The sequence below is a fragment of the Notamacropus eugenii genome, chromosome 2 (genome assembly GCF_028372415.1).
Source record: "Notamacropus eugenii isolate mMacEug1 chromosome 2, mMacEug1.pri_v2, whole genome shotgun sequence".
Lineage (NCBI taxonomy): Eukaryota > Metazoa > Chordata > Mammalia > Diprotodontia > Macropodidae > Notamacropus > Notamacropus eugenii.
In genome coordinates, this window is record NC_092873.1 from 508087294 (window position 1) to 508111935 (window position 24642).

General features: G+C 42.3%; 1 protein-coding gene across 1 annotated transcript in view; it reads right to left on the minus strand.

Moving 5' to 3' along the window:
• LOC140530093 (cytochrome P450 4B1-like) overlaps positions 1-13507 on the minus strand; it is a 29765-nt gene extending 16258 nt beyond the window's left edge. The window contains exons 1-4 of the mRNA XM_072649336.1: positions 13266-13507; positions 2112-2253; positions 1693-1737; positions 1167-1294 (exon numbers count right to left, since the gene is read on the minus strand). Of these exons, the coding sequence (XP_072505437.1) occupies positions 1167-1294; positions 1693-1737; positions 2112-2253; positions 13266-13457 (507 nt within the window). The 5' untranslated portion in view covers positions 13458-13507. The remainder of the gene's footprint in view (positions 1-1166; positions 1295-1692; positions 1738-2111; positions 2254-13265) is intronic.
• Positions 13508-24642: the final 11135 nt, after the last annotated feature.

The following is a 24642-nucleotide window of genomic DNA, read 5'->3' on the forward strand; positions in this document are numbered from 1 at the left end:
ATATAAAGGGCTTTGTGGGAGGCTAATCCAGTAGGAATTAATGATTGGGAACATTGGGGGCCCTCCTGGATGCCTTAGGATAAGAAGGGTAAGAGATAGCCACTATGGCCTTGTGGTTTAGGGAATGTATGTGTTTCCTTCAGTGTGGGGAACTTCTGGATGTGGAAATTCCCTCTCCCAATGCAGGTTGGCACCTTCTCTGCAGCTTACAATATTAGAGAGCAGGCTAGAGCACTAAGCTAAGTTAATGAAGTGAATGTTACAGCCATGATATGTCATAGATGTGACCTTGAGAGGTCTCACTAGCTTGGAGGCAACTCTTATCAAAGCTATCTATCCCATACTGATCATGTTCCAAGGGTAGAATTTTAGGCCCTGAGGTAGTGGGTGGGAAAGACACAGGAATCACCATAAAGCTGGCAGGGACTTGAGAGGCCATGTGACCCAAATCCTTTCTTCCCCAGACAAAGAAACTGAGGCTCAAAGAGAATGCTAAGAGTGTAGGTACTAAGCAGCAGATTTAGGCTATGAGCCCCTATTATCTTATGTCAAATGCATTGTTCTTTCCATAATAACAAGCTATTTGGGAGATGGCAGTGAAGTGCTGTGGCCTGGGGTCAGGGAGCTGGTGTCTAGAAGCACAAAGAGCTGGGTACAAGGTCTGCTTCTGATATTCACTGGCTGTGTGACCCTGGGCACTTCACTTAACCTCTCACTGCTCTGGGCACAAGACTCTAACTTTCAAAGGAGGTGCTGATCTGGGTTGGTGGAAAAATCTTCCTCTTCTGGGAGTTCCTTATACCAATCAAATCCCAGGTTCAATCCCTTTTCCAATTCCTGCTGCCAGTCAGCTTCCCCTTAGCTACAGAATAAGAGGGCAGCCATGGCTTGGGGCACCAAGGATAGAGTCCATCCCCTCCTCCCCACCTAAGGGATGATAACCTAGGAGCATGACTAGATTTCAAGGTTGTCTCCCTACAATGAGAATTTTGGATCTCCTAAGAGGAAGAGGAGAGGTACAAGGAGAAAGTATGGGCAGGGGATGAGGAAGGAGGCTGTTTCTCCTTAATGGTCTAGGCAGAGGGGCTTCTTTAGGGTTTTGCCAAAGCCCATTCTGGGCAGATGCAGGTGCAGCCAGGACAGGGACAGTGGAGAGGATATCTTACCAGCATGGCATGGGTGGATTCTGCAAACAGGCCCACGTAGGGCTTCAGCACCTCATTGTGGAAAGCAGGTGTGAGCAATTTCCGATGTTGGAACCACTTCGGCCCATCTAGGATCAGCAGCCCCTTCCCTATAGTGGGGTAGGGGTGGGTAGGTGTACAATTAGGTAGAGTATAAACTCTTTTTAGCCCCCCTTTCTCTTCTGCTCCTTTCCCCTTGCTAGACCTGGAACAAGACCCCCAGGACCTGGGTCCCTGGCACCTTCTGGGAGCACATGGTGGCCCCTCACCAACTTCCAAGGAATGTAATCAAAGTGGGATGCTGAAGTATGGTCATGGAACCAGGCTTCAGAGGGGTGACACTGAGGAAGGGGTTCAGAGGGGACCAAGAGCCTGGCTATGAGATGGGCAGGGAGGGGCTATGGTGAAAACCCCCTTGCTTTCAACCTTCCTACCCTCTTTCAGCCCACAGAGGATGTGTGGGTGTGGGTATATGTATGTTTAGATGTATGGGTGGTGTCCCACTTACCGATCCATGGTATGAAGAAACCATATACATCCCAGGCCTTTGGGTCTTCAAAGAAAAGAAAGATGTAAAGTTAGGCAGGTTTTCTTGTCCCTGGAGTTGCCAGAGCAGGCAATGGGGAGCAGCTTCCCATCCCCTCTCAAAACCCAGCAGCTTAGGGGCTTGAGGATTCTCGTCTCCAAAGAAAGACATATAGGACAAAGCTCCACCTTGCCCTCTCCGATTCTTCCTCCTAGATCTTCTCCTCTTGCCTCCTCTCCCTGCTACATTCTCAGATTGCCAAATTTCACTCTCTAATTTATAAATTTCTCTATTGCTTAGGAGATAATATCCTTTAGGAGAGAGTACTGTTCCCCACCCTACCCCCATTTCCCCCACATAGACATTATCCAATAACAGGATGAGATCAGTAGCTCCCTCACCTCCTCTCATATACACAGCCTTGGCATAGTCAGGGTCGTAGATGTTCAAAAAACCAATAAATCTCCCAAACCACAGAGGGTGTGCAGAGGGGTAAGTGTTGGCCCATGACATCATCTTGTCCAGGCCTCCTCCCTCTTTGATCTGATTGGTGGAGAGAAAAATAGGAGAAAAGTGAATAGTGACAATCACAGTGGGGATGTGGAGAAGGAGGAACAAGGATTCCATTGACTTTGGGAACATCCCCATCCATTTGGTGTCAGAATGTCAGTCCTTTCAGCTTCCTCCTGAGATTAAGTAATTATGATGACAAATAAAGGGTAGATGGAAGAAGGGATGTGGAATGAGAGAGAGGTGAGTAAGAAACGGTAGAAGAAATGGGGTAGAAGAAATGGGGTAGAGGTTGGAGGAAGAGTACAGTGGGGGGAAGTTGGGAGGAAAGAGGCAAGAGAAGAATAAAAGGAGAAGAGATGGGGGAGGAGAGAGAGGAGAGATGAGGGAAGAGTGAGGGGAAGGAATATTGGGCAGAGGAATAGGCAAGATAAAAATCAAAGGGGAAGATGTGGAGAGGAAGTTCTAAGAAAGAAAGGAAAGGGGAGAAGAGGGAAGAGATAGGGGAGAGATAAACAAAATTAGGTAGGATAATATTTTCTTGCCCTCCTCTCATTCCAGAGAAATAAAACTTTCCCAGATCTTGTTCTGGATCTGATATTCCTTGAATTCTAGGGTTGAATGGAGAGAGAAACTGGCATGGGTTACTTTTGAGAGAGGGCAAAATCCTAGGCAAACAGGGCTGAGGTAAGACGTAGAGTGAGATACGGTAGGTTTGGGACCAACATAACCTTAGGGCAGGCTAGATCCAAGATTTAGTTCAAAGAGAGGCTCATGACAGCATCAGTTTGGGGGAGAGGGAAATCAGGTTCAAGTGTGCTCAGAGTTTGGAAGTTAGGGCTGGAAACTGAAGTCAGAAGAAGGGGCGAGGTAGGATCTGGAAACGTCTCAGGAAGCCTCTGTTGTGTTTGGAGCTGATGGTAGTTGATGGCTGCTAGGGAAAGTGTCAGAATTTGAACTCAATTCCTCCTGATGACAGCTCTGATGCCTTATCCACTAGGTCATACTGGGGATGGGTCTTGAGCTGGACCCTGAGATTGATGACATTAGAAGAGATGAAGAGGACAAAAAGGGCCCTCCATGAGGAAGGAACCGAGTAAAGATATGAACTGGACAAGGAGATAGGCAGCAAGAAATCTGGTAAGATGGGAGCAGAGCATGAATGGAGAAGGCAGCGAAGTGCATGTTGGGAGCGGGAAGCTGTGAAGGGCCTTAAATGTCAAACTAAGGCTCTCCTACACCCCATAACCTTGGAGTGAGAAGGAATGATGGGAAAACAGATATAGCAATCAATGGTTAAGTAGACCCTTGAGCGAAAGTCCAAGGAAGCCATTTGTGGCTGAGATACCAGGACTAGAGGCTGTTAGAGAAGGGTCCTAAGTAAACTAAGCAATTAGAACAGATGCTAGTAAGGCCAAAATTCTTTATGCCATCCTCTCCAGGCTAGTGAGATTTGCTCTATTTTTACAGACCATAGATTGAAACCCAACGCTGGCCTTATCCCGGGCTATTCATATAACCATTGGAACCTCCATTCCCCCATTTGTGAAATATGGACACTGGTAGTTGGTAATGCCACAGGACTTTCATGAGGTTAAAATGAGATTATGCAAGTCAAGTGCCCAGTAACTGGAAAGTACTATACTGATGCAAGGTTTCATTCCAGCTGTTGTTGCTACTGCTGTTGTTATTTTTAGAGATGTTAGGCAATGGCACCTTTTCTTCCAGGAGGCCCTGAATTTCTTGCCACTGAGCATTCTCACTCAAAGATTAGAAGGTTTTTAGAGGCCCCCAGCATGTGCAGTATCTGAATCTGAGTGGCTTCTGTCTCCTAGACTATCTTTTCATGCTGCCCAGAATAACAATGTGGATTTCCACCAGGAGCAAGGGCATTCTGGAATGGTCAGAGGAAGAAGAACTGATCAGGTACAGGTGAGGTCTCTGCTGAGGGTACCAGGGGGCTTATTTGTTGACCTCATCAAACCGTCTGAGAGATCTGCTCTCCTCTCAGAACATCAAAGGCATAGCAGAGCACATCCAGGGCTTTCAAATCTTGAACCCATGAGTATTTCCTCATGATTATTTACATGGGTACAGATAATCCTGTAATGAAGAACCTAAAAAGTTAAAAAAAAAAAAAGTTGTGCAGAGGATCATGAAGTCTTGGGGCATAAAAGTCAAGACCTGATGGGGCATGGGTGGAGTTTTCATCATTATTCTTAAGCAAATTGGGAGAGAGAACCGGCATACTAAGAAAGTGAAGCCTAGGGATGGTTTGTGGATTTTTGGACCAGGGACTGAAATATAGGAATAAAGGATCATGGAGGAAGTGTTCCTGACAAGGACCAAGAGAAGATTTGCCTGGACTCTATAATGTGATCTAAACTAAAAAAGGAGGAAGTAGACAAAAATCACCCTTTTTAACCTACTAACCAAGATACCATAGAGAGCAAGAGGAGACTAGAAGAAAAGAGGCCAAGAAAGTCAGAGAACACTGTCCCAAGGAAAGAGTCGCCACCAAAACACATGGTCTTCTACAGCTTTGTGAGAAATGCACAAAGTAGAGGGTCATCAACTGAGTGAAGTGGCGGTACAAGGCAGTTCATTTAACTTCTCAATTATCACTGAGATGTGTAGGAAGGGACATAGTTGGAATATGACCATCCATATACTGTTGCTTATTTTTCTGTTATTTTAGTCATGTCTGATTCTTTTCAACATGATTTGGGGTTTTCTTGGCAAAGATACTGAACTGGTTTGCTATTTCCTTCTCCAACTCATTTTACAGATGAGGAAACTGCCTTAAGTGACTTGTTTAAGATTACACAGCTATTAAGTATCTGAGACCAGATTTGAACCCAGGAAGAGGAGTCTTCCTGACTCCTATACATTGTGCCACCTAACTGCCCTATGCATATATATTAACCTTATTCAAAAGAAAGCAGAATAGATTAAAAAAAACAAAATGAGTGGGTGGCAATGTGTATTATAATTTTATTCATAAGAGGGATTCTGGAATCAAGGGAGAAAATGTGGTGGGGAACATTTGGGCAAGGATTAAAAGAGAGGTAAACAGGAAAAAAGTTGTTAAAGGGCTATATAGTTCAGATCACATGGGTCAGAGGTGAGAAAGAAAACCAGACAATTTGGGAGCTGATCCTGGCACTGAGCGGTGATAGAATATTGATGAAGAATTCTAGCTCTCTGGACATCTGCTGGCATTTTTCCATCCTCCACCAGAAGTAGAGCAGGTGATCGTTCGGGGACTTGGGCTGATGATAATCTTATTCCTTAGAAGTTGTAGAAAGTGAGCCCCCAATGATCCACATGAGTAATTCACAGAACAGGAAGTGCCATCATTATTGGTCACTTTGGTGCCAGCCCTGGTCCTCACCTTGACTGTACGGTGACCTAACCTTCCTCAGCTCAGTTCAGGAGTTGCCTCTGTGGAACCTTCCCTGATCTCTGCTCCAGCTAAAAACATATCCCTCCAGTGATTTCCTGAGAACATTTAGTGCTTGATGTCCCGGAAACCTTTGTTGTTTCATCTCGACTGGCTTCTCATGGCTGCGTGTCAATCCTTTCATTCTTCCTCATCAATCAGTGACATTTATTAAGCACCTGCTATGTGCTAGGCACTGAGAATATAAACACAAAAAGTCTTATTTTTATATAAATGCTCACAGAGGCTGGTCAAAACCTCTATTTATGGCACCTACAAGGATCCCTTTATTTCCCCCAGTAGAAGTCTTCTGACTGGGAGCTCTTTCTGTCATTCCTTCCTGCCAAGCTGCAGTTGTCAGATCCAAGTTTAGGAAGGATAAGAAAGGCCATTCACCATAACAACCTATTGTTATCCAGAGCAGAAGGAAAGGAGCTGTCCTTTGGAGCAATCCTTTTCCCAGGCTGTCAGTGTTGCCACTGGGAGGAATGATTTAGCTTTAGGATAAGATGTTTTAAGAAAGGAAAGAGGAGGGATAAGATATGGAGGGTGGAACCATTCTGTTCCCCTGTTACCTAAGCTTTATTTTTGTCTTAGACTTCTTTTGTGTTTGCTAAAACATTCCATTAAGCCCTCAAGTGCCTCTCCTATTTGATCAAAGTAGGCACAAGGTGGGAGAGGCTCTCCCAGGGCCTCAAAGAGGCTGGGGAGAAAGAAGCTGGTACCAGCTTTGGTATAAGGTTGCCATGGCTTCCGGTTTGAGAGGGCTCAGGCCTCAAGGTTAAGAGTTCACCAGGTTGGAGAAAGGCCGGGGTTGGAGTATGGGCAGCTTGTGTGAGAGTGGGGAAGTTTTGGAGGGGAAAGACTTCACAGGTCCTATCTGAGGGTTCAGTGTGGAATTAGGGGCAGGGCATGGTCTGGGAGGCACATGGAACCTCGATATCTAGCAAAGTTTACAGTGTTGGGTTCAGTATCTCTGTCTCCTCTAAATATACAAATATACACATATGTATCTATGTTTACATGTAAAATTGTGTATATATATATGTGTACATAGAAATAGCTAGAATTTACATAATTCTTTAAAGTTTACTAAGTAATTTAGATGTTAACTCATTTAATCCTCACAACAATCTTGAGACTTAGATTATTTTATTATCTCCATTTTACAAATGAGGAAACTGAGGCTGAGTGATTTGCCCAGGGACACACAGCTAGGATGTGACTGAAGCTAGAGTTGAACTTAGGTCTTCCTGACTCTAGACTCAGTGCTCTATCCATTGCACCACCTATATATGTAAAAGTTTATGAAGTACTTTTAAAAAAAATCTCTATTTATACCTCTTACACATTTTGAAAAAGAGAAAGAAGAGATGGGAAGGAGCAGAGACAGACAGGGTAATCCTATCTCCCCCAGGCTAGAAATACAGTGGCCACTCATGGCCAAACCCCTCCTGCTGATCGGTACCAAAGCCTTGACCTGCTCCATTTCTGACCTGGGTCAGTTCTCCTTCCTTAGCCAACCATGGGCTCCCCTCTCCCAGGGCCTCACCCTATGGGTATCACAAAATGCTTTAGCTTCAGTGAAGTTCCAAGCTCAAGTGACCCTGAAGTGGAGATTATTCTCCCCCCCCCCCCACCTCGGAGCCCCTGGGTTGAGAAATATCTGTTGAGTTTCTAGGCAGGGTTGGGCCTAGTAGCCACTTTCGCCTAGCAGCCACTCTCTGTTGTACCCCTTTGCCTGGCAGCTGCTTGGGCCCCCCTCTCTGTTGTGCCCCCTTGCCTAGCAGCACCTAGGAACCCCTGTCAAAACTGTTCTGTGAAAAATGTGTGCTGGCTGTACCGGGAAGTGCTAAGAAGCTTAAAAGGCACTGGCACTCCTTGTTCGGGGCTGCCTCCTTCGTGGACAGCCGCCGGCTAATAAAGACGCTCCCAAATTCTCAACTGACTCTTGCCTGTGCTAGTCTTGGTCCTTCCATTTCAACCCCCTACTCTCAGCCTCCCCAGTAGCAGGAACAACATTGTACCCTGGCTTTTTCTGTAAGTTTAAAAATGTTTTATCCATGCCTCTTTTGCACATCTGACACTACTCACCAATAAGTCTTCCTTGTAACCAACATGTACAGTTAAACAAAACCAATAAACACACTGGCCATGTGTAAGAATGCCTCTTTCTCTCCTTTCTCCATGTCTAGCTCATTTTCTCTGTCAAGAGTTGGGAAGAATTTTTTTTTTGGACAGAGGTACTACCAATCCTGCTTGGGGCTTTTAGCATGGAATCTTCTTCAGATCTGGCTTATATTGGAGGTTCCTGGGGCCCTGTCAACTGTGACATTTGGGGAATCTGTTGTATGTTAATCACAAATGATCTCTTAATTATTTGCCAAATCTGATTTCTCAGTCCTCATTCTTCTCTTGTTCTCCTCCTTCCTTTTTGACCACTCCTCAGTCTCCCTTGTTGGATCGTCATCCATGTCCTGTTCTCTAATTGTGCATATCCCCCAAAGCTGTCTCTCTCTCTCTCTCTCTCTCTCTCTCTCTCTCTCTCTCTCTCTCCTCCCCCTTCCTCTCTCTGTGTTTCCTTCTGCCTCTGTCTGTCTCTGTGTACCTCTTCTCCTGACTTTTAGGTCCCATGACTCTGAGGATCAGGTTTGGGGTTTTAATCCATTTTCTTTGTTCCTACCAGATTGGGGCAGTAGAGTCTCCAGACCTGGTGCCTTTGGAGGCAGGATTCCAGGCAGGATGTCACTGCCAGCCCAGCACGGAGCCCTAAGAAGCAGAAGGACCACGGCTTAACTCTAGAAGACTTTGGATTTGGGCCTTGGTGGGAATGAGCTGGGGATTGAGCTAAACTGTGAACCTAACGCTCATCGCCTCCCCAAGACCGGGTGCTATAAGGCAGGGATTATGCCCCTTTCAGGTGTTGGAGAAGAGTATTTGTATGTTTTTCTTGTTATTCATTTGAAGTAAATATTCCTTTTTCAAAGCTACTCTTTCTATTTAGTGGTTAAATGGTACTGAGGCAGGGAGGACCTAAAATGTGGAGAACCCGAGTCGTGGGAGTTTGAGCTAAAGGCAAAGAGACTGCCAGCCCAGGTCCCCTTAAGGATACAGGAGAACCCTGGGAGAGGGTTGAAATACAATATGCGTGGCCTTTTGGCTAGAGGGTTTGCGGTAGACGTTGTTTGTTATGTGGGAGGAAATTGACTACATCTGGCCTTCAGGGTCTGAACAACAACTCTTACAAAAATTTTGAGGTTTGCAAAATATTTTACAAATGTTATCTCACTTGTTCTTCCTGACAACCTTTGGAGATATTATCCCCATTTTATAGGTGAGAAAATTGAGGCAGGCAGACATTAAGTGACTTGGTCAGAGTCACACAATCAGTAAGTGCCTGAAGTTAAATTTGTACTCTGGTCTTCCTAACTAGACGTTCATCCCTTGCTCCATTGCACCAGCAGCTGTAGCTCATCTGGTGAGTGAATTAATCACAGACAGCTGGGTGTTCTCTCGCTGCCTCCTCGTCTCTGGGTATCTACTCCCTGGTAGTCATGGGTAGTCTTTTCCAGCATAAAGTCCTTCTCTTTGGTCAAGAAAACAGAAACAAGACAAGATGCAAGCAGCAGCCCCTTCTCTCTGGCCAGTTGCCACCACCCCAACCACCTCAAATCAAGGACCTCAACTTTTTTTCATCCTCCCTTTTCTCCCAGTAGAGTGAAAACAAAACAAAACAAAACAAAACTCTCATTATTTTTTTTGATTTGTTCCGCTTGAATCAGGAGCACATACAAGTAATGGGCTATAGAAATCTATCTTGCCCTACAGGAAAATAGGAGAAGAGGAAAAGAGAAGGGGAGAGGGGTGACAGAAGGGAAGGAAGATTGGGGGAAGAGACAATTAGAATACATGCTGTCTTGGGGTGGGAGGAGGGAAGAGATGGGGAGAAAATTTGGAACAAAAATCTGAAAACTAAAATTAAATAAATTTTTTAAAAAGAAATTAACTTTAAGGTTTTACCATGTGACTACTATTAACAATTTGTAATATTTCCTTCTCTGTCAAAAGGCTAGCTTAGGAAGAGGACCCTGCCTGGCTGGAGAATGTCATAAGCATTCCAGCTTTTTCTAGGCATTCCACTCAAGGCATCTGGGCAGGAATCCACTCAAATGAGAAAGCTGATTTCTGTCTAAGGTACAAACAGGATCCAGTTTGGGTGAGGTCCCTCTCTGGAGGGAAGGAGCTCCTGTTTTTGCTCCCCTTCATTAGAGTTTAGGGTGACCCAGATCATGAAGGAAAAACCTGGTAGCAGTGCCCAGATTGCTGGTGTCTACTGAGTCAATCTCAGTCGATTTAATTCAGGGTCAAACATACTGTACATCTGGATTATAGTACTACTACTAATGATGACCATAATTCATATTCCTTTAGCATGCTGAGGTTTATAAAGAGCTTTCCTCACTGCAGATTGCTGAAGAAGATAAGGACCCTATTATTATGCCCTTTTTTAAGAGATCACAAGCATGGCATGGTAGAAGATTGCTGGGCATGGAGACAGAAAAACACTGACTAGGCTTGCCAATGTGGGTGAGTCCCTTCATGTTTCTCACTTTCATTTTCCTCATCTGTAAAATGAAGCTAATCTTGCTGCTAGCCCCCAGCTCACAAGGCTGTTGTGATGTTCCAACAGAATATTATATATCAAGTGTTCTTAAAGCACTATAAGCACCATCAATTTCTTTATAATTATTCCTTTATACAAGAACAAATTCAGAAGAGTAAAGTGACTTCCCCAGTGTCACATGACTGGCAAATTGTCACAGCCTGGATCTAAACTCACAAGGAAGCTAGATGTGCTGTGGATAAAGCTCTAGACTTGGAGGTGGGAAGACCCGAGTTCAAATCCAACCTCAAATACTCACTAGCTGTGTGCCCCCTGGCAAGTCACTTAACCTCCATCTGCTTCATTTTCTTCACATCTGTAAAATGGGGATAATAGTAACATCTGCCTCACAGGATTATTGTGATAAACAAATAAGATAATATTTGAAAAGTACTTTGCAAACCATAAAGCCATAAATGAGAGATGTTATTATTAATTCTCTTGATTCCAAATTCAGTACTGAATGACCATTCAGGATCTTTGAAAAATCATGGAGAAGGGCAGAACTCTTGATGGATTAACATACGCCTATGAATTCATTTTCCAAAAGGGAAAGATGGATTCCTCAGACAGTAAATGTGGCTTCAATTTCTGGCACAATTCTAGAGGGAAGAGCATTGAACACTTGGAAGGGGCAGAGGTGCTCACTGGGAGTGAACAAAGCTTCAACAAAAGCATCCTTTTGGGGGCAGAGTTACTAAACACACAAATCCAAGAAATGGTGTAGCCAAATCTACCTGGATGCCAATAAAACATTTGACAAAGTCTCTCTTCCTCGTGAGCATGAAGAAATGTAGTCTAGATGTCAGGTGGATTTTGAATTGGTTCAATCAATGGACTTAAAGAGTGTCAATCTAGAAGGAGGTTACTATTGGATTCTGCATAACCCAGCACTTAGCAAACTGTGTAACACGTAGTAGATGCTCAATGAACATTGACTGATAATCACCCCTCTGAGGCCAAGGTTCTCATATCTCCAACTGACCATTGGACATTTCAATCAGGATGTCCTGCAGACAGTGCAAACTCTATGTATACAAACTAGAACTCATTCATTATTCCTTCCCCCCAAACCCCTTTTCACAACTTTCCTATTTCTGATGAGAGCATCACCATCCTTCTGGTCACCCCAGGTATGAACCCCCCAGAATCATCTTCATTGTTTTTCTCTTCCTCAAAGGATTTCAGAACTCAAATTTGGACCCAGTTCTTCTCACTCCAAATTCAATATTCATTTCATTACACCAAGCCAAAGCCAGAGACACTAATTCCTCATTATACTTGGTCCTCTGCAGAGATCAAGGGGTAAAGAAAAGACAAGTGGGTATCTCAGTGGAATTGGGAGTGAATTGAGCATGGGTTTTACACTGGAGATTCATTCAATGACCTCTCATGACCTTAGAGGTTGGAAGATCATTTCTGGATATTTGAAGGAGGGCTCTTGATTATGGTGGGAGAAGGGAATTCATAGTCTGAGGGGTCATATGTGTGACATGTGAACAGAGAACATTAATCCCTATCACTAAGCAGCAAAACCACACAAATTAATCTAGTGGAAATCGAATCCAACTAGGTGAAACAGTGGATAGAAGGCTGGCACTAGAATCAGGAAGACCTGAGTCCAAATCTAGCCTCAGAAATTTACTAACTATGTGACTCTAGGTAAGTCACTTAATCCTGTTTGCCTCTATTTCCTCATTTGTAAAATGAGCTGGAGAAAGAAATGACAAAACCACCCCAGTATTTTTGACAAGAAAAACCCATGTAGGGTCATAAAGAGTTGGACATGACTGAAATGACTAAGCAGCAGCAGCAAGTTGAGTCCTCTGGCTGAATAATCACAAGTAAAGAAATGATCAGAGCTGGAGAGAAAGGGAATTAGATTTTGAGTCAGAGGACCTAGGTTTCAAATTGCAGCTCAGCTAGTTACCACCACTCTGCCCATGGGCAAAATCACTTACACTTTCTGAGTCTCACTTTCCTCATTTGTGAAATGAGAGTATTGACCTAGTAGATAGCCAAGATCCTCTAAGGCTCTAAATTTCTGATCATTTCCAAGGGAGGTAGATTTTGACTCCTGCCTTACAGGAGAGAAGATTGTGGGAGGGAGACAAAAAGAAAAGACAGAGAAGGAAGTAGAACAAAGTTGTCCTCAGGGAAGGAAAGATTAGGTTGAAGTATGCCCATCTCTTGCCTCCCCCTCTTCTATTTCTTCTCTCTCCTTTCCCCCTTCTTCTTTATCTACAACTTGCTCAAGATTAATCTTTTCCCTTCCTCCCTCCCCATGCCCTTCCTTTTGTCCTCCTTTTTGCCTCTCCCTGACTCTCTCCTGGTCCTCTCTCTTTGATATAACCAAAGAGCCAGTGAGTAGAGAACCTGTTATGCTCACTGTCTCTACTTCCCTCTTCTTCTGCCTCCTCCCCCTCCTCCATCTCCCTCTCTTTTCCCCTTTTCCTCTCCCAGTTTTTCTCTCTCCCTATTTCTGTCTGCCTGTAGAATTAGGAACATTGGAACATGGAAATGAAAGAGTCCAATTTCTTTTAAGGAAAGCTTCCTAATGATGGAGCTGTCCAAAAGAGCTGTGGGCAGCTTCATGGAGTTGGTGAGGGTCTCCAGAGGTTTCCAAAGTGCTTAACTACTTGCTGGGCTTGTCAGAGAGGATTCTCTCTTACATTGGATAAAATGACAGCTGAACTCCTTTTCCAGATCTAAGACTCAGTGAGTCTCCATCATACTCCACCCATCTCTCTCATCTTCTATAACTCCCCTGTGTCTTTCTTCTGTCCTGAACCGCAACATTTCATCACCTCCCAAAGCCAGCAGAGCAGTGGTCTCTTCACTAACAACCCCTTTTTTCTTCTTCATCCTCAAACTTTCTTCTTTCTTCCCTCCCTCTCTCTCTGTGCCCACCCCTGTCACTGGCTAGGGGCCCAATCCTACCTCTTTGGTGTGCCCAAAGAGCCAATGGATAGGTGGCCCAGGGAAGCTGTCTAGAGCTCGGAGCAGTTTCTGCCTCCTGGCCAGCAGCCGGGTCAGCTGGAGAAGACCCAGGGCCAGAACCAGAGCAGTTGACCACAACCACAGCTTGGGGAGACTCACAGGGAGCCATGAGGAGAGCCATGAGAACATCATGGATGTTGTGGAAAGCTCTGCTCTGATCACTATCAGTATCACTGCCTAGGTAGCCTCCTTCCCTTATATTCCAGGCTTTGGCACTGAGACAACCCCCGCCCAAGTCACATTCCAAGGAGACATGTTGAACACAAGCTAGTTACCCAAGGAAGGGAGGGGCACCCATGTGGTGGGGAGGGCCCAGATTCAAGATCGTTTCATTTTGTTGCCTCTGAGAACTCTCTAGAACTCTAGAACCAGAAGGGAGAGCAAGTGGTGTCTCAAAGGTGCCATTCAATTTCTATTCATATATTTCAATGTATAGACAGGTATACATATATGTACATATGATAATACATATATAATACATACATATTGCACAAATATAAAGGTATGCATACATACATGTATGGTTTTCTGTCATTTCTCCCATAAATAACCTTCAATTTTACCCCATGAATATTAAGGCACTACATAAATGCTGGCTATTGCAATTATTAACTTATACTTTGGAGGCCCATGTTCAAAGAGTGAGGGCTCTGGAGCGTGAATTACCTGCATGTTTATAACTATGGGGGGCACTCATTGGGGCAATGCTGGGTCCCAGACAGAGATATCAAGGACAACAGAGAGGGGCAAAAGATGAAGACAGTCTGTGGCTGAGAACCCCTGAATATTTTGCTCCTTCCCTCCAGCCTGACTTCCTGGGTTGGCTAGATTTGAAGGAGAGTGTTAGCCCTGGATAAGAAGTAGCTAGACTCCTTTAAATGGGAAACTGAGGCACAGAGAAATCAATGAGAAGGCTCTAATTCCAGAACTTATTCACCCAAATGAACATCCTTGCCTCTTTTTTCTCCCTCACCCCTCATATCCAGTAAGTTGACAAATGGTTGATTCTATCACAATGTCCCTCATAACCAACCCCTTCTCTCCACTCACACAGTAACCAGCATTCTAGTCCTTATCCCTTAAGACTATTACAATAGCCTCTTCCTTGGTCTCCCTATCTGCCCCAACTCATACTCCACATAGCTGCCAAAGAGATATTCTTATCAAAGATATTCTTTGGTTGGCTAGGTTGCTCTCCTGTTTAAGGAGCTTCGTTGGCTCGCTCCTACCATGAGGGAAAAAATACCAAATCTGCAGAATGGTATTTAGGGTCCTACCAAGGCTGGATCCTACCTACCATGTCTTTTAGATTGCTGGCAAGCAGCTTTCACAGCTTTTCCCCAAGTTTGTCTTGTAAATGTTTGTTCCCATGCTGAGAATTTACCATCTCTTCACCTCCACTTTTTACTGTCCTTTTATTATTCCTTCAAGGTTCAGCTCAGGAGCCTGCCACCTCCTACTTCCATGGGGCCTGGTTCTGAGCAATAGCTTCCTTAACCTGTCCTGTTTGTCTCCTGAGACCCAGGTCCATTTAGGACTCTGATCTCTGGTTCTCTCCCGTCCAGCGTGCATATCGGGAAGCAGGAAATGAGGGAGAGCCAAATAGTTGAAAGAAAAGAATGCAATCCAGTCAGTACACAGCCAGTTGCTGCCACAACACTAGACTGAATTTATATTGGATTCCAAAAGGTAGGAAGATGCAATTGGTTCAGCCATTGAGGAACATGTGATTGTCTTTTGAACAGGAAAGGCTGGTGCTCACTCAGAGGCACAGGGTAGCACCAAGGTGACTTGAAGCTTCTGTTTATTGAAATAAAGCCAACACTGAGTGTTGGAAGGAGCACACGACTAGAGGTCAGAACACTCAGGTCCAGACCTGGCTCTGACCCCACCTATTTATGTGACTCTGAGCAAGTCTCTTAAGGTCTCTAAGTAACAGTTTGCTAATATTTAAATAGATTCATTAATATTAGTGCCAACTACCCTAAGAGGGGAGTAAACGAGAGGGAGAAGACATGACCCCAAACCTAAAGAAACTCGCAGTTTAGGAGGGTGGTACGACATCACCCTCCGTCAAATTCTGCTAATCACTAGCAAGTTATATGACCTTAGGAAATTCACTTCCCCTGTCTGGGCCTCAGTTTCCCCATCAGTAAAACTAGGGGCTGGACCAGAGAGCCACTGTACCTCAGAGCTCTAAACATTCTCTTCTCTGAGTCCTAAATTCACTCCTAGACATAGCAATCTATTGTAGCAAACGTTCTGGAGCTACTATGGCAATTAATTACCTCTCACTCAGGTTCCCATAGTAAGCCTGGATATATTTTTCAGAGCTCTAGATTTAATTAGCCCAGATGGGTTAAGGAGTGTGTTTTGCAAATGCTAAAGCTCATGAGACTCCACTGGTGTGCTTCCCTCCAAGATTTATCAATTGATTTCAATTAGCTGGACTTAAGAAACTTTTAGAAAGGGCTATTTACCAGGTATTCTTACTACACTAAGAATAATGGGTACAAACATCCTCCCTCCCCCAACGTCTATGACACGCTTTCCTACAAGAACATATAAAGCCTGGGGGGACGGGAGGGAAGTGAGCTCAAAGTGAGAGATCATGTGTGGCAGAGCAGTTGCTCATGCTTCCTGGATGGTAGAAACCCTTTTCTGCCCTTCAACCTATACTCAGTTTCCCTTGGTGTCACTTCTTTGCTGAGGTCCTTGTAGAGCTGTGCATCTGTCCAGTCTGTCCTTACCTCCCAAAGCCAGTGGCTGCTGTCCTGGAGGATAATGCTATAATGCCACTTGGAAGACGGGATGGTCAAATCCTGCATACCCTTTGAGGCTCAAAGAGTTTGATTGATTGGCTGATTTAAATTTGTTCTCACTTCCTTAAGGTATCTGAGTGCATCTTCTCCAGGTTACTTAGAGTGGAGTAGGAGTAAGCCAATTGATTTCTTCAATCCACATATTTCTTTCCATATAATATATTCCAGAATCTCTACTAGTTTTGAAATGATATGTTCTATGTTCTAAGGGATTTCTAAGTTTTTAATTCTCTGTTTTGTGTTCTATTTTTCTTTAGTCATTCAGACATATCCAACTCTTTGTTACCCCATGCACCAAGTCCTACTCTCTTCCAGAGTCTGTCCAAGTTCATGTTGTTTTCATGACACTATCGATTCATCTCATCATCTGCTATCCCCTTTTCCTTTTGCCTTCAATCTTTCCCAACATCAGGGTCTTTTCCAATGAGCACTGTCTTCAAATTATATGTCCCAAGTATTGAAGCTTCAACTTCAGTATTTTAACTTCCAATGAATATCCTGAAGTAATTTCTTTAAGTACTGACCGATTTGATCTCTTTGCTGTCCAAGGGACTCCAGCATCACACTTCAAAAGCACTGATTCTGTGGCGCTCAGCTTTCCTTATAGTCCAATTCTCACAGCTTATGGAAAAACCATAGCTTTGACTGGAAAAAGTGCAGTTTTGTTAGCAAGGTGATGTCTCTGCTTTTCAGTATTCTGTTCAGATTAGCCATAATTCTCCTTCCAAGTGGCAAGAGTCTTTTAATTTCATAGCTGCAGTCACCATCTGCAGTGATCTTTGAACCCAAGAATATAAAATGCAATACTGCTTCCATTACTTCTCCCTCTATTTGCCAGGAAGTGATGAGATCAGTTGCCAGGATCTTAGGGTTTTTTTGAATGTTAAGCTTCATGTCAACTTTTACACTTTCCTCTTTTGCCCTCATTAAGAGATTTCTTAATTTCTCTTCATTTTCTGCCATCAGAGTGGTATCATCTGTATATCTGAGACTGTTGATATTTCTCTTGGCAATCTTGGTTCTGGTTTTTGATTCATCCAGCCTGGCATTTTGCATAATGTACTCTGCATAAAAGTTAAATAAATAAGGTGCCAACATATGCCTTTTCATATTCCTTTTCTAATCTTAAACCAATCACTTGTTCCATGTTCACTTCTAACTGTTGCTTTTTGGCATTTACATAGGTTCCTTGGGAGACAAACAAGATGACCCAAAGCTCCTAACTCTTTGAGGACTTGGTTGTGATCCTCACAGACAAAGGTTTTAGTGTTGTTAATGAAGGGGAAATAGATATTTTTCTGGAATTCCCTTGCTTTCTTCATAATCCAGTGAACCTCTCAGCTCTAATATTCTCTCTGCCATGCTCCAAGGTCCCATCCACTTCTAATACTCTGTAGTTCCATATGCAGCTCCCTTTCCCTAACTGGTGGTGGCACTCATGTAACATATAGGAGGTGTTTACTGATTGTGGACTAGATGATTAAGTAATCAATTACTGCATCTTCTGGGCAGCTAGGTGACACAAAGTGCTGGATCTGGAGTCATGAAGACTCATCTCCTTGAGTTCAAATCTGGCTTCAGACACTTACCAACACTGTAACCTTTGGCAAGTCATTTAACCCTGTTTGCCTCAATTTCCTCATCTGTAAAATGAGCTAGAGAAGGAAATGGCAAGCCAATATTGTTCCAGTATCTTTGCCAAGAAAACCCCAAATGGGGTCATGGTGAGTCAGACAAAACATCTATATCTTCCATTGACATCTTCCCCTAATGCCTAGATGCATCATAGAGGTAACTATGGGCTCCCAAAGGTAGTGTTAGAACAGTTGAGGCTCCATTAGTCTTTACCAAGCTGAACAGCCTTTAGTGATAGGCTATAAACTGTCATGTAGTCACAGCGGGGTTAAATTTGAAGAAATTTGTCTTTGAGTTGACTTGCTTCAAAGACCATTGGCTTGTCAAGATCTGTTGGATCTTGTGGAGGAGTCAAGACCTGCTCTTGTGAAGAAAGGTGCTGTAGGTGATAGTTGTAATGAGGGGATCTATTCAACTAATATTCCCATTCCACCTCACCTAAAGTAAAAAACAAAATGTTGCAGCTGTAGGCACTTTTATCAAGTGGGAACAATTCTACTCAGTCAATAAACCATAAAACGGCAGTACAGCCTGTCTTGTCCTATGAAGTGCCTACAAAACTGCATGCCAATTCCCACGTGGACTTTCAAGTGTTTGGCAGCCCAGAGTAGTTCCAGCTAAGTTTCTGAGACTGAATTGCTGAGATAGAGGATAAGTATACCTTCTGTCTCTCTCCCTCCCAAACCTATGAACTTCAGAAAGTCAGAGGATTTGGGCCTCTCTTTGGAGTCCTAGCAGTGTATCTGAAAGAGCACCAGGGTCTTAATTGGGAATGAAGATAAGCTAGATACCCTGAGAAAAGAGCAGCTTCCAGACTGCAGAAGGAGCCCAAAGAAGGGGAGAAAAGAATTCGCTGTTAAATTATCCCCTTTGCCTTGTGTTCTACGCCTTGGTTGGATTCTGTAGGTGATTGTGGAAGGGTATTCTCTGTTTAGGGAGATATTTTGTACCAACTCTCCTTACTCTACCATCTTAGTAAATAAATACCAATTTCTTAAAGTTAATTGAGTCTTGGTGGTTAATTGATATAAATTGATAGTAATTGGGAGAAATGACTCTTGGTAAGAACTCATGAATGTAGTACTAGAATCTTTTGCCCTAGGGTCTTCAGGCACCCCCAAGAAGAAATGTAGTAATTCCCACCTGGGGATGCAACCTGCCAGGGGGAGAAGCAGGAGAGTGGGAGAATCGCTCCAGGGCATCTGTTACATAGGGAATTTGCATTACAGAAAAATGAAGTGAAAAAAAGAGTTTCTTTCCCAGTTTTAAACCATAATCTTCATTGATACCTGATGCCAGGCAGTGGAACATGGGACTCTGGTATCTGTTGTCCTTATTGTCAAGTCCCTGGCATCAAGTCATTCCATTCCCAAATCAATTCTACCTCTCCACCATCAATCTTAAACTATACTGTGACCTTCTTCTCTACTACTATCCACTTCCACTCCCCCTTTATTTACTGTCATTTGATTCTTTGATTTACTTACTGAGCTAATAGAGTTGTTCCCACTTGATAAAAGTGTTTGCGGCCACAATGATTTTTAAATTTACTTTAGATGGGGTGAGGGGATTGGTGGAAAAAATTCCCACAACTATACCTATTACCTATATGTTTCATTGCCTGGTATCAGATATCAGGGTTGGATTTTGCTCCAATATTTTGATTTCTGTCTTAGTGTTCCCATAACTCAAACCTAGACCTTCTGTAAGTGAGCTATTTGCTATTTCTGCAGATCCTTGAGGTTTTAAAGTTAGAGGTGTCTTGTGTATCAGGGAGATCCACAAGAGGCTTTGGACAAGCACTTATCTTAAGGGTTGTGGAAGAATGGAGATAAGCCATAACTCTTATTGAGCTGGGGAAGTGGGAGATGAAGATATCAGGGCTAGGGCAAGACTGAGATGGTTAAAGAAACTGTACTTGGATCAGACACAATGGGGAGTATGGCATAAAGCATTGGTCTTTTGAGTCAGTAGGTGCCAAGATAAGAGACATGCTAAATGGAAATATATTTATTAACCCAGGTATGGAGCCAATCAGACATGACCAGATTAGGGGAATTTTCACTTTAAATCCTTAACCTCTGAAACACATAAGTTTTTTGTTTGGTTGATTGGGTTTTGGCTTGGCAACTTACCATACTTGATTTTTAAGTATAGAACTTAAGCTCAAGTGAATAGAATAAGCTCTTTGGTGTGATGGGCAGCAGTTACTAACACCACATCTTAGCAGGCTCCTGACACATTGATGCCATAGCATTTTCATAATTCTCTTTCACATTATCATCTTTATTCTCAGATTCCTTCTGCCTATTTTGTTGGTGAAGATCTACCAATGAAGATCACTAATCTATGATTCATTAGTCAGTAATGGAGAGTGACTGTGATTTTAGAAGTCTACTGAAAATCACCCCCTTAAACTTCAGGTGAAAAACCAAAGTGTCTTAAGAAGTAACAGAAAAGGTCTAATTTGTATTGTTATTACATTATAATCCATAAAGGATATATTAACTTTTTCTGACTTTTTATATTTGTTTGCAATATTTCTGTGCCCTAGCAGATGGTTAATTTTTGTAAAAGTTTTGTAATAGTTCCATGTGGTGTGTGTGTGTGTGTGTGTGTGAGACTGTATAGGTATGTATGTGTGTACATACATATACATATATATGTATATACGTATATATGTATATATACACACATACATACCTATATATGTAAAAGTTTTCTTTTGCTCTCATTTAAAAGATGCCATAAATTTTTTAACTCTAGTTTCTTTAGAAAATTGTTCTGTTTCTTATTTTCCCTTTTGTTTATCTTCCTGTTAGACTTACATAAAACAGAGAGAACTATGTGTTATTGTCCATCTTCTTATAGCTCAAATAATGTTTCCTTTATACAATTGGACGCTAAAGCATTTAGATCATAAAAGCTGGTTGTTGTCTGTTTCCTTTCAGAATAACATCATGTCCTTGTTTATCGATTTTTAATTTTTTGAATGTTTGTTTTTGCTTTGCCAGATAGCATGATTGCAATTCCTGTTTTTCTGGATTCACTTGAAGCATAGTAAAAAAAAATCTATTCCCTCAGTTTTAGTTTGTATATATCTTTGTTTTTAAAAAGTGTTTCTTGTAAGCAACAGATTGTAGAGTTTTGTTTTCTCACCTGTTACCCTTTTTCATTTTATTGAATTATTTATTCCATTCACATTTAAAGTTATGAGATTCTCTTTGTGGTGACCAAAAACTCGAAATCAAGGGGATGCCCATCAATTGAGGAATGGCTGAACAAGTTGTGGCATATGGATGTAATGGAATACTATTGTGCTGTAAGAAGTGATGAACAGAAAGACTTCAGAGAGGCCTGGAAGGACTTATATGAACTGAGGCTGAGCGAAAGGAGCAGAACCAGGAGAACTTGGTGCACAGCAACAACCACAGTGTGTGAGGAATTTTTCCAGTAGATTTAACCCTTCACAGCAATTCAAGGACCTAAAAAATTCCCAATGGACTCAAGGCAAAATCCCTTCCACATCCAGAAAAAGAACTATGGAATTGAATTGCAGAATGAAGGAGATCATTTTCCCTTGTGTTATGTTTTCTTTTGTTTTCATGGTTTCTTCCATTCATTTTAATTCTTCTATGCAACATGACTAAGGTAAAAATGTGTTCAAGAAGAATGTGTGTGTAGAACCTATATAAGATTGGATGCCATCTCGGGAAGGGAGGAGGGAAGGGGAAATCTAAGATATATGGAAGTGGTTGTAGAAAAATGAAAACAAATAAATTAATTAAAAAAATAAAAAATAAAGTTATGAGATTTGGACTGATATTTTCCCCTATCGATAATATTTTTAGTTGTTTTTGTTCCTCTTCTGTTATCAACATGATACTATATTCCTATGGTTACTTTACCTTCTTTTTTTTTTATGGTGCCCCTGTTCCCATTGGCACTTTTCTCTTCACTCGATATCCTCCTCTCATTTGTTATTGCTTTCCCTTTGGGGTTTTGCTTATCAGTTCATTTTTATCTCTCAATTTTATCTAGTTATAATTCTTCCTCAATTTTTATTCTCTCCATTAGTCAAGTGGATTCTCCCTTCCTCTTCTCTCCAATTCATTCTGTTCATAAGGTTTTTTGTTTTTTTTTTACGATTTCATGGGGGGGGGGCAGCTAAATGGTACAGTACTAGAGTCCTGGAGTCAGCAGGAGGACCTGAGTTCAAATCTGGCCTCAGACAGTTGATAGTTATTAGTAATGTGACCCTGGCCAAGTCATTTAATCCCTATTGCCTCAAAAAAAGCTTTCATTTTTGTACCCCTTTCTAAAAAAGAATTCTCTGACTACTTGTTATCATCCTCTCTTTCTATCTACTCTAGTCCCTCGTTGTCTGATTCATGATTGCTATAATTATCTGGTCTCTCTCTTTTCTCTACACTTCTCTGTGTAATCAAGGCTTCCAAGGTGTCCATTTTAGGGTCTCTCCTCTAGGTGATTTCTGCCACTGCCTTGTAGAACTTTATTTCCATGTAGTTGGTCTGACTAATTTCTGTTCATAGTGCCTCAGGCCTACTTCTTCACTCTTACTTCCACCAAACTTCCACATTCACCTCTGTTTACTTGTGTATATTTAGAAAGAAATTTCTTACTGTCTTTCTGATGTTACTCTGTTGCTGCTGAAGTTGGCTGGTTCATTTGTTTGCTCCAATGAGCAAGGATCAATTCAGGAGAAACCTGGGTTTTCCAGGTTACGAAAGAAAGAAGGATTCTTAGGTAGCATGGAGGAAATCATAAGTAAAGGAATATAGGAAGGAAATAAGCTAAGTAGGGGAGATAAATCAGTGACAAGGGACAATAATGAAACAGAGCATGAAGAGAAGAGAAAATGTCAGGGTTAGGAATCAAAGAATCCCAGACTATCAAATTCATAAGGGGTATCAGAGGGCATGTAATCTAACTCATACCTGAACAAGTATGCAATATGTGGAGTGTTCAAGGAGGACTAGCCCCTCTGACATGAGGACTTGTTGAGCTCTTTTCAGGGCTGCTTATCCATCTTTGGTGTCTACTTGGCACCTATTCCTACCTGTGGCTCTAAGAAGCTATAACATGTTCATCAGCCAAACCTCAGTAAAACTATCTTGACAAACAGACTAAACCAGGTGGAGGGTAAACAATGGGCTTCAAGTCCATTGGTGAGTTAGGGTGGTGTCTATGCCAAGAATGTGAAGATTTCCTCCTGGCAGAATGGGTGGATGAGAACAGTTTATTCCTACAGCCAAGAAGGCAGTGGAAGCTGGCACTGTGGAGCACACAGAGCTTGATCAGACATCATAGATACCAAGGTAATCCATTGCATCCCAGGCCATCACCAGTCCTCTTGACTTTCATCTCACCACTGGACTTTGACGATTCTGGAAAAGAGAGTAAGGCTGGTGACTTTGTGTAATTCTGCCTCTCTTAAATCCAATTCACCCATAAATTTAGACATCAATCTGTAATGTCATTGATCCTCTTCAAAAACAAAGGACAAACGACAGTAATAACCTGAACAAGAATCCCCTTGACAACGTCACCAACAGGGGATCATCCTGATTGTTCTGGAACACCTCCACTGACAAGGAGCTTGCTACCTCCTGAGGCAGTTAATTTTGCTTTTGGGTAGCTCTAATTATTAGGAATGGTTTTCCCCTCCTGGCATCAAACCTAAATTTCTCCTTGTTCTGCAAAACAGAACAAGTCTAATCTTTCTTCTATCCAACATTCTTTTAGGTCTGAATGCAATTATCATGTTCTTCTTGAGCCTTTTCTTTTCTCGGATAAATATCCCATTTCTTCAGTTGATCTTCATATGTCAGAATTAAAGACTTTCCCCCATATTGCCTGACCTTTTCTGTTAATTCTCCAGTTTGTCAATGTTCTACTTAAAATGGAGCACTCAGAATTTTAAACAACATTCCAATATGTCTTAACCAGGGCAGAATAGAATGGGCCCATCATCTTTTTCTAACACACTCTGTCTCCCTTTGAAGAAAACCTTCTTCTCTCTCCTCGCTATTCTCTGGAATTCTGCATTCACTTGGGTATATCTTTCCCTTTCCCTTTCCCTTTCCTTCTTCTCTCTGTTATTTGTAAAGCCTCATCAGGCCGCCATTTTGCTTTCCTGCTCTTCTTTTGCCCTGGAATGGTTTTTGTTGCTCCCTCCTATACAATATTGTGGACCTCTGCCCATAATTCTTCAGGTACTCTGTCTACCAGATCTAATCCCTCAAATCTATATTCATCATGTTTACTTCATATTCATAAGGGATGTTATTTAGTTCATACCTACACGGTCTGATGGTTTCCCTACTTTCTTCAATGCTAGTCTGAATTTTGCAATAAGAAGTTAGCTCTAAGTCTAGTTTTAATGACTTTTTAGAGCTTTTCCACCTTTGGCTGCAAAGTATATAGTCGATGTGATTTCTATATTGACCTTCTGGTGATGTCCATATGTAGAGTCTCCTTTTGGGTTGTTGAAAAATAGTGTTTGCTATGACCAGTGAGTTATCTTGGCAAAACTCTATTGGTCTCTGCCCAGCTTCATTTCGTACACCAAGGCTAAATTTGCCTATCTCTCTCATTATCTGTTGATTTCCTGCTTTAGCATTCTAATCCCCTATGTGAATGTGACATCTTTTGTTTGTTTCTAGAAGATGTTGTAGGCCTTCATAGAACTGATCAACTTTTTCCCCTTCAGCATCAGTGGTTGGAGCTTAGACTTTATTACTGTGATATTGAATGATTTGTCTTGGATTCAAATAGATATCGTTTAGTCATTTTGGACATTATACTGCAGTACTGCTTTTGTCAGTCTTTTATTGACT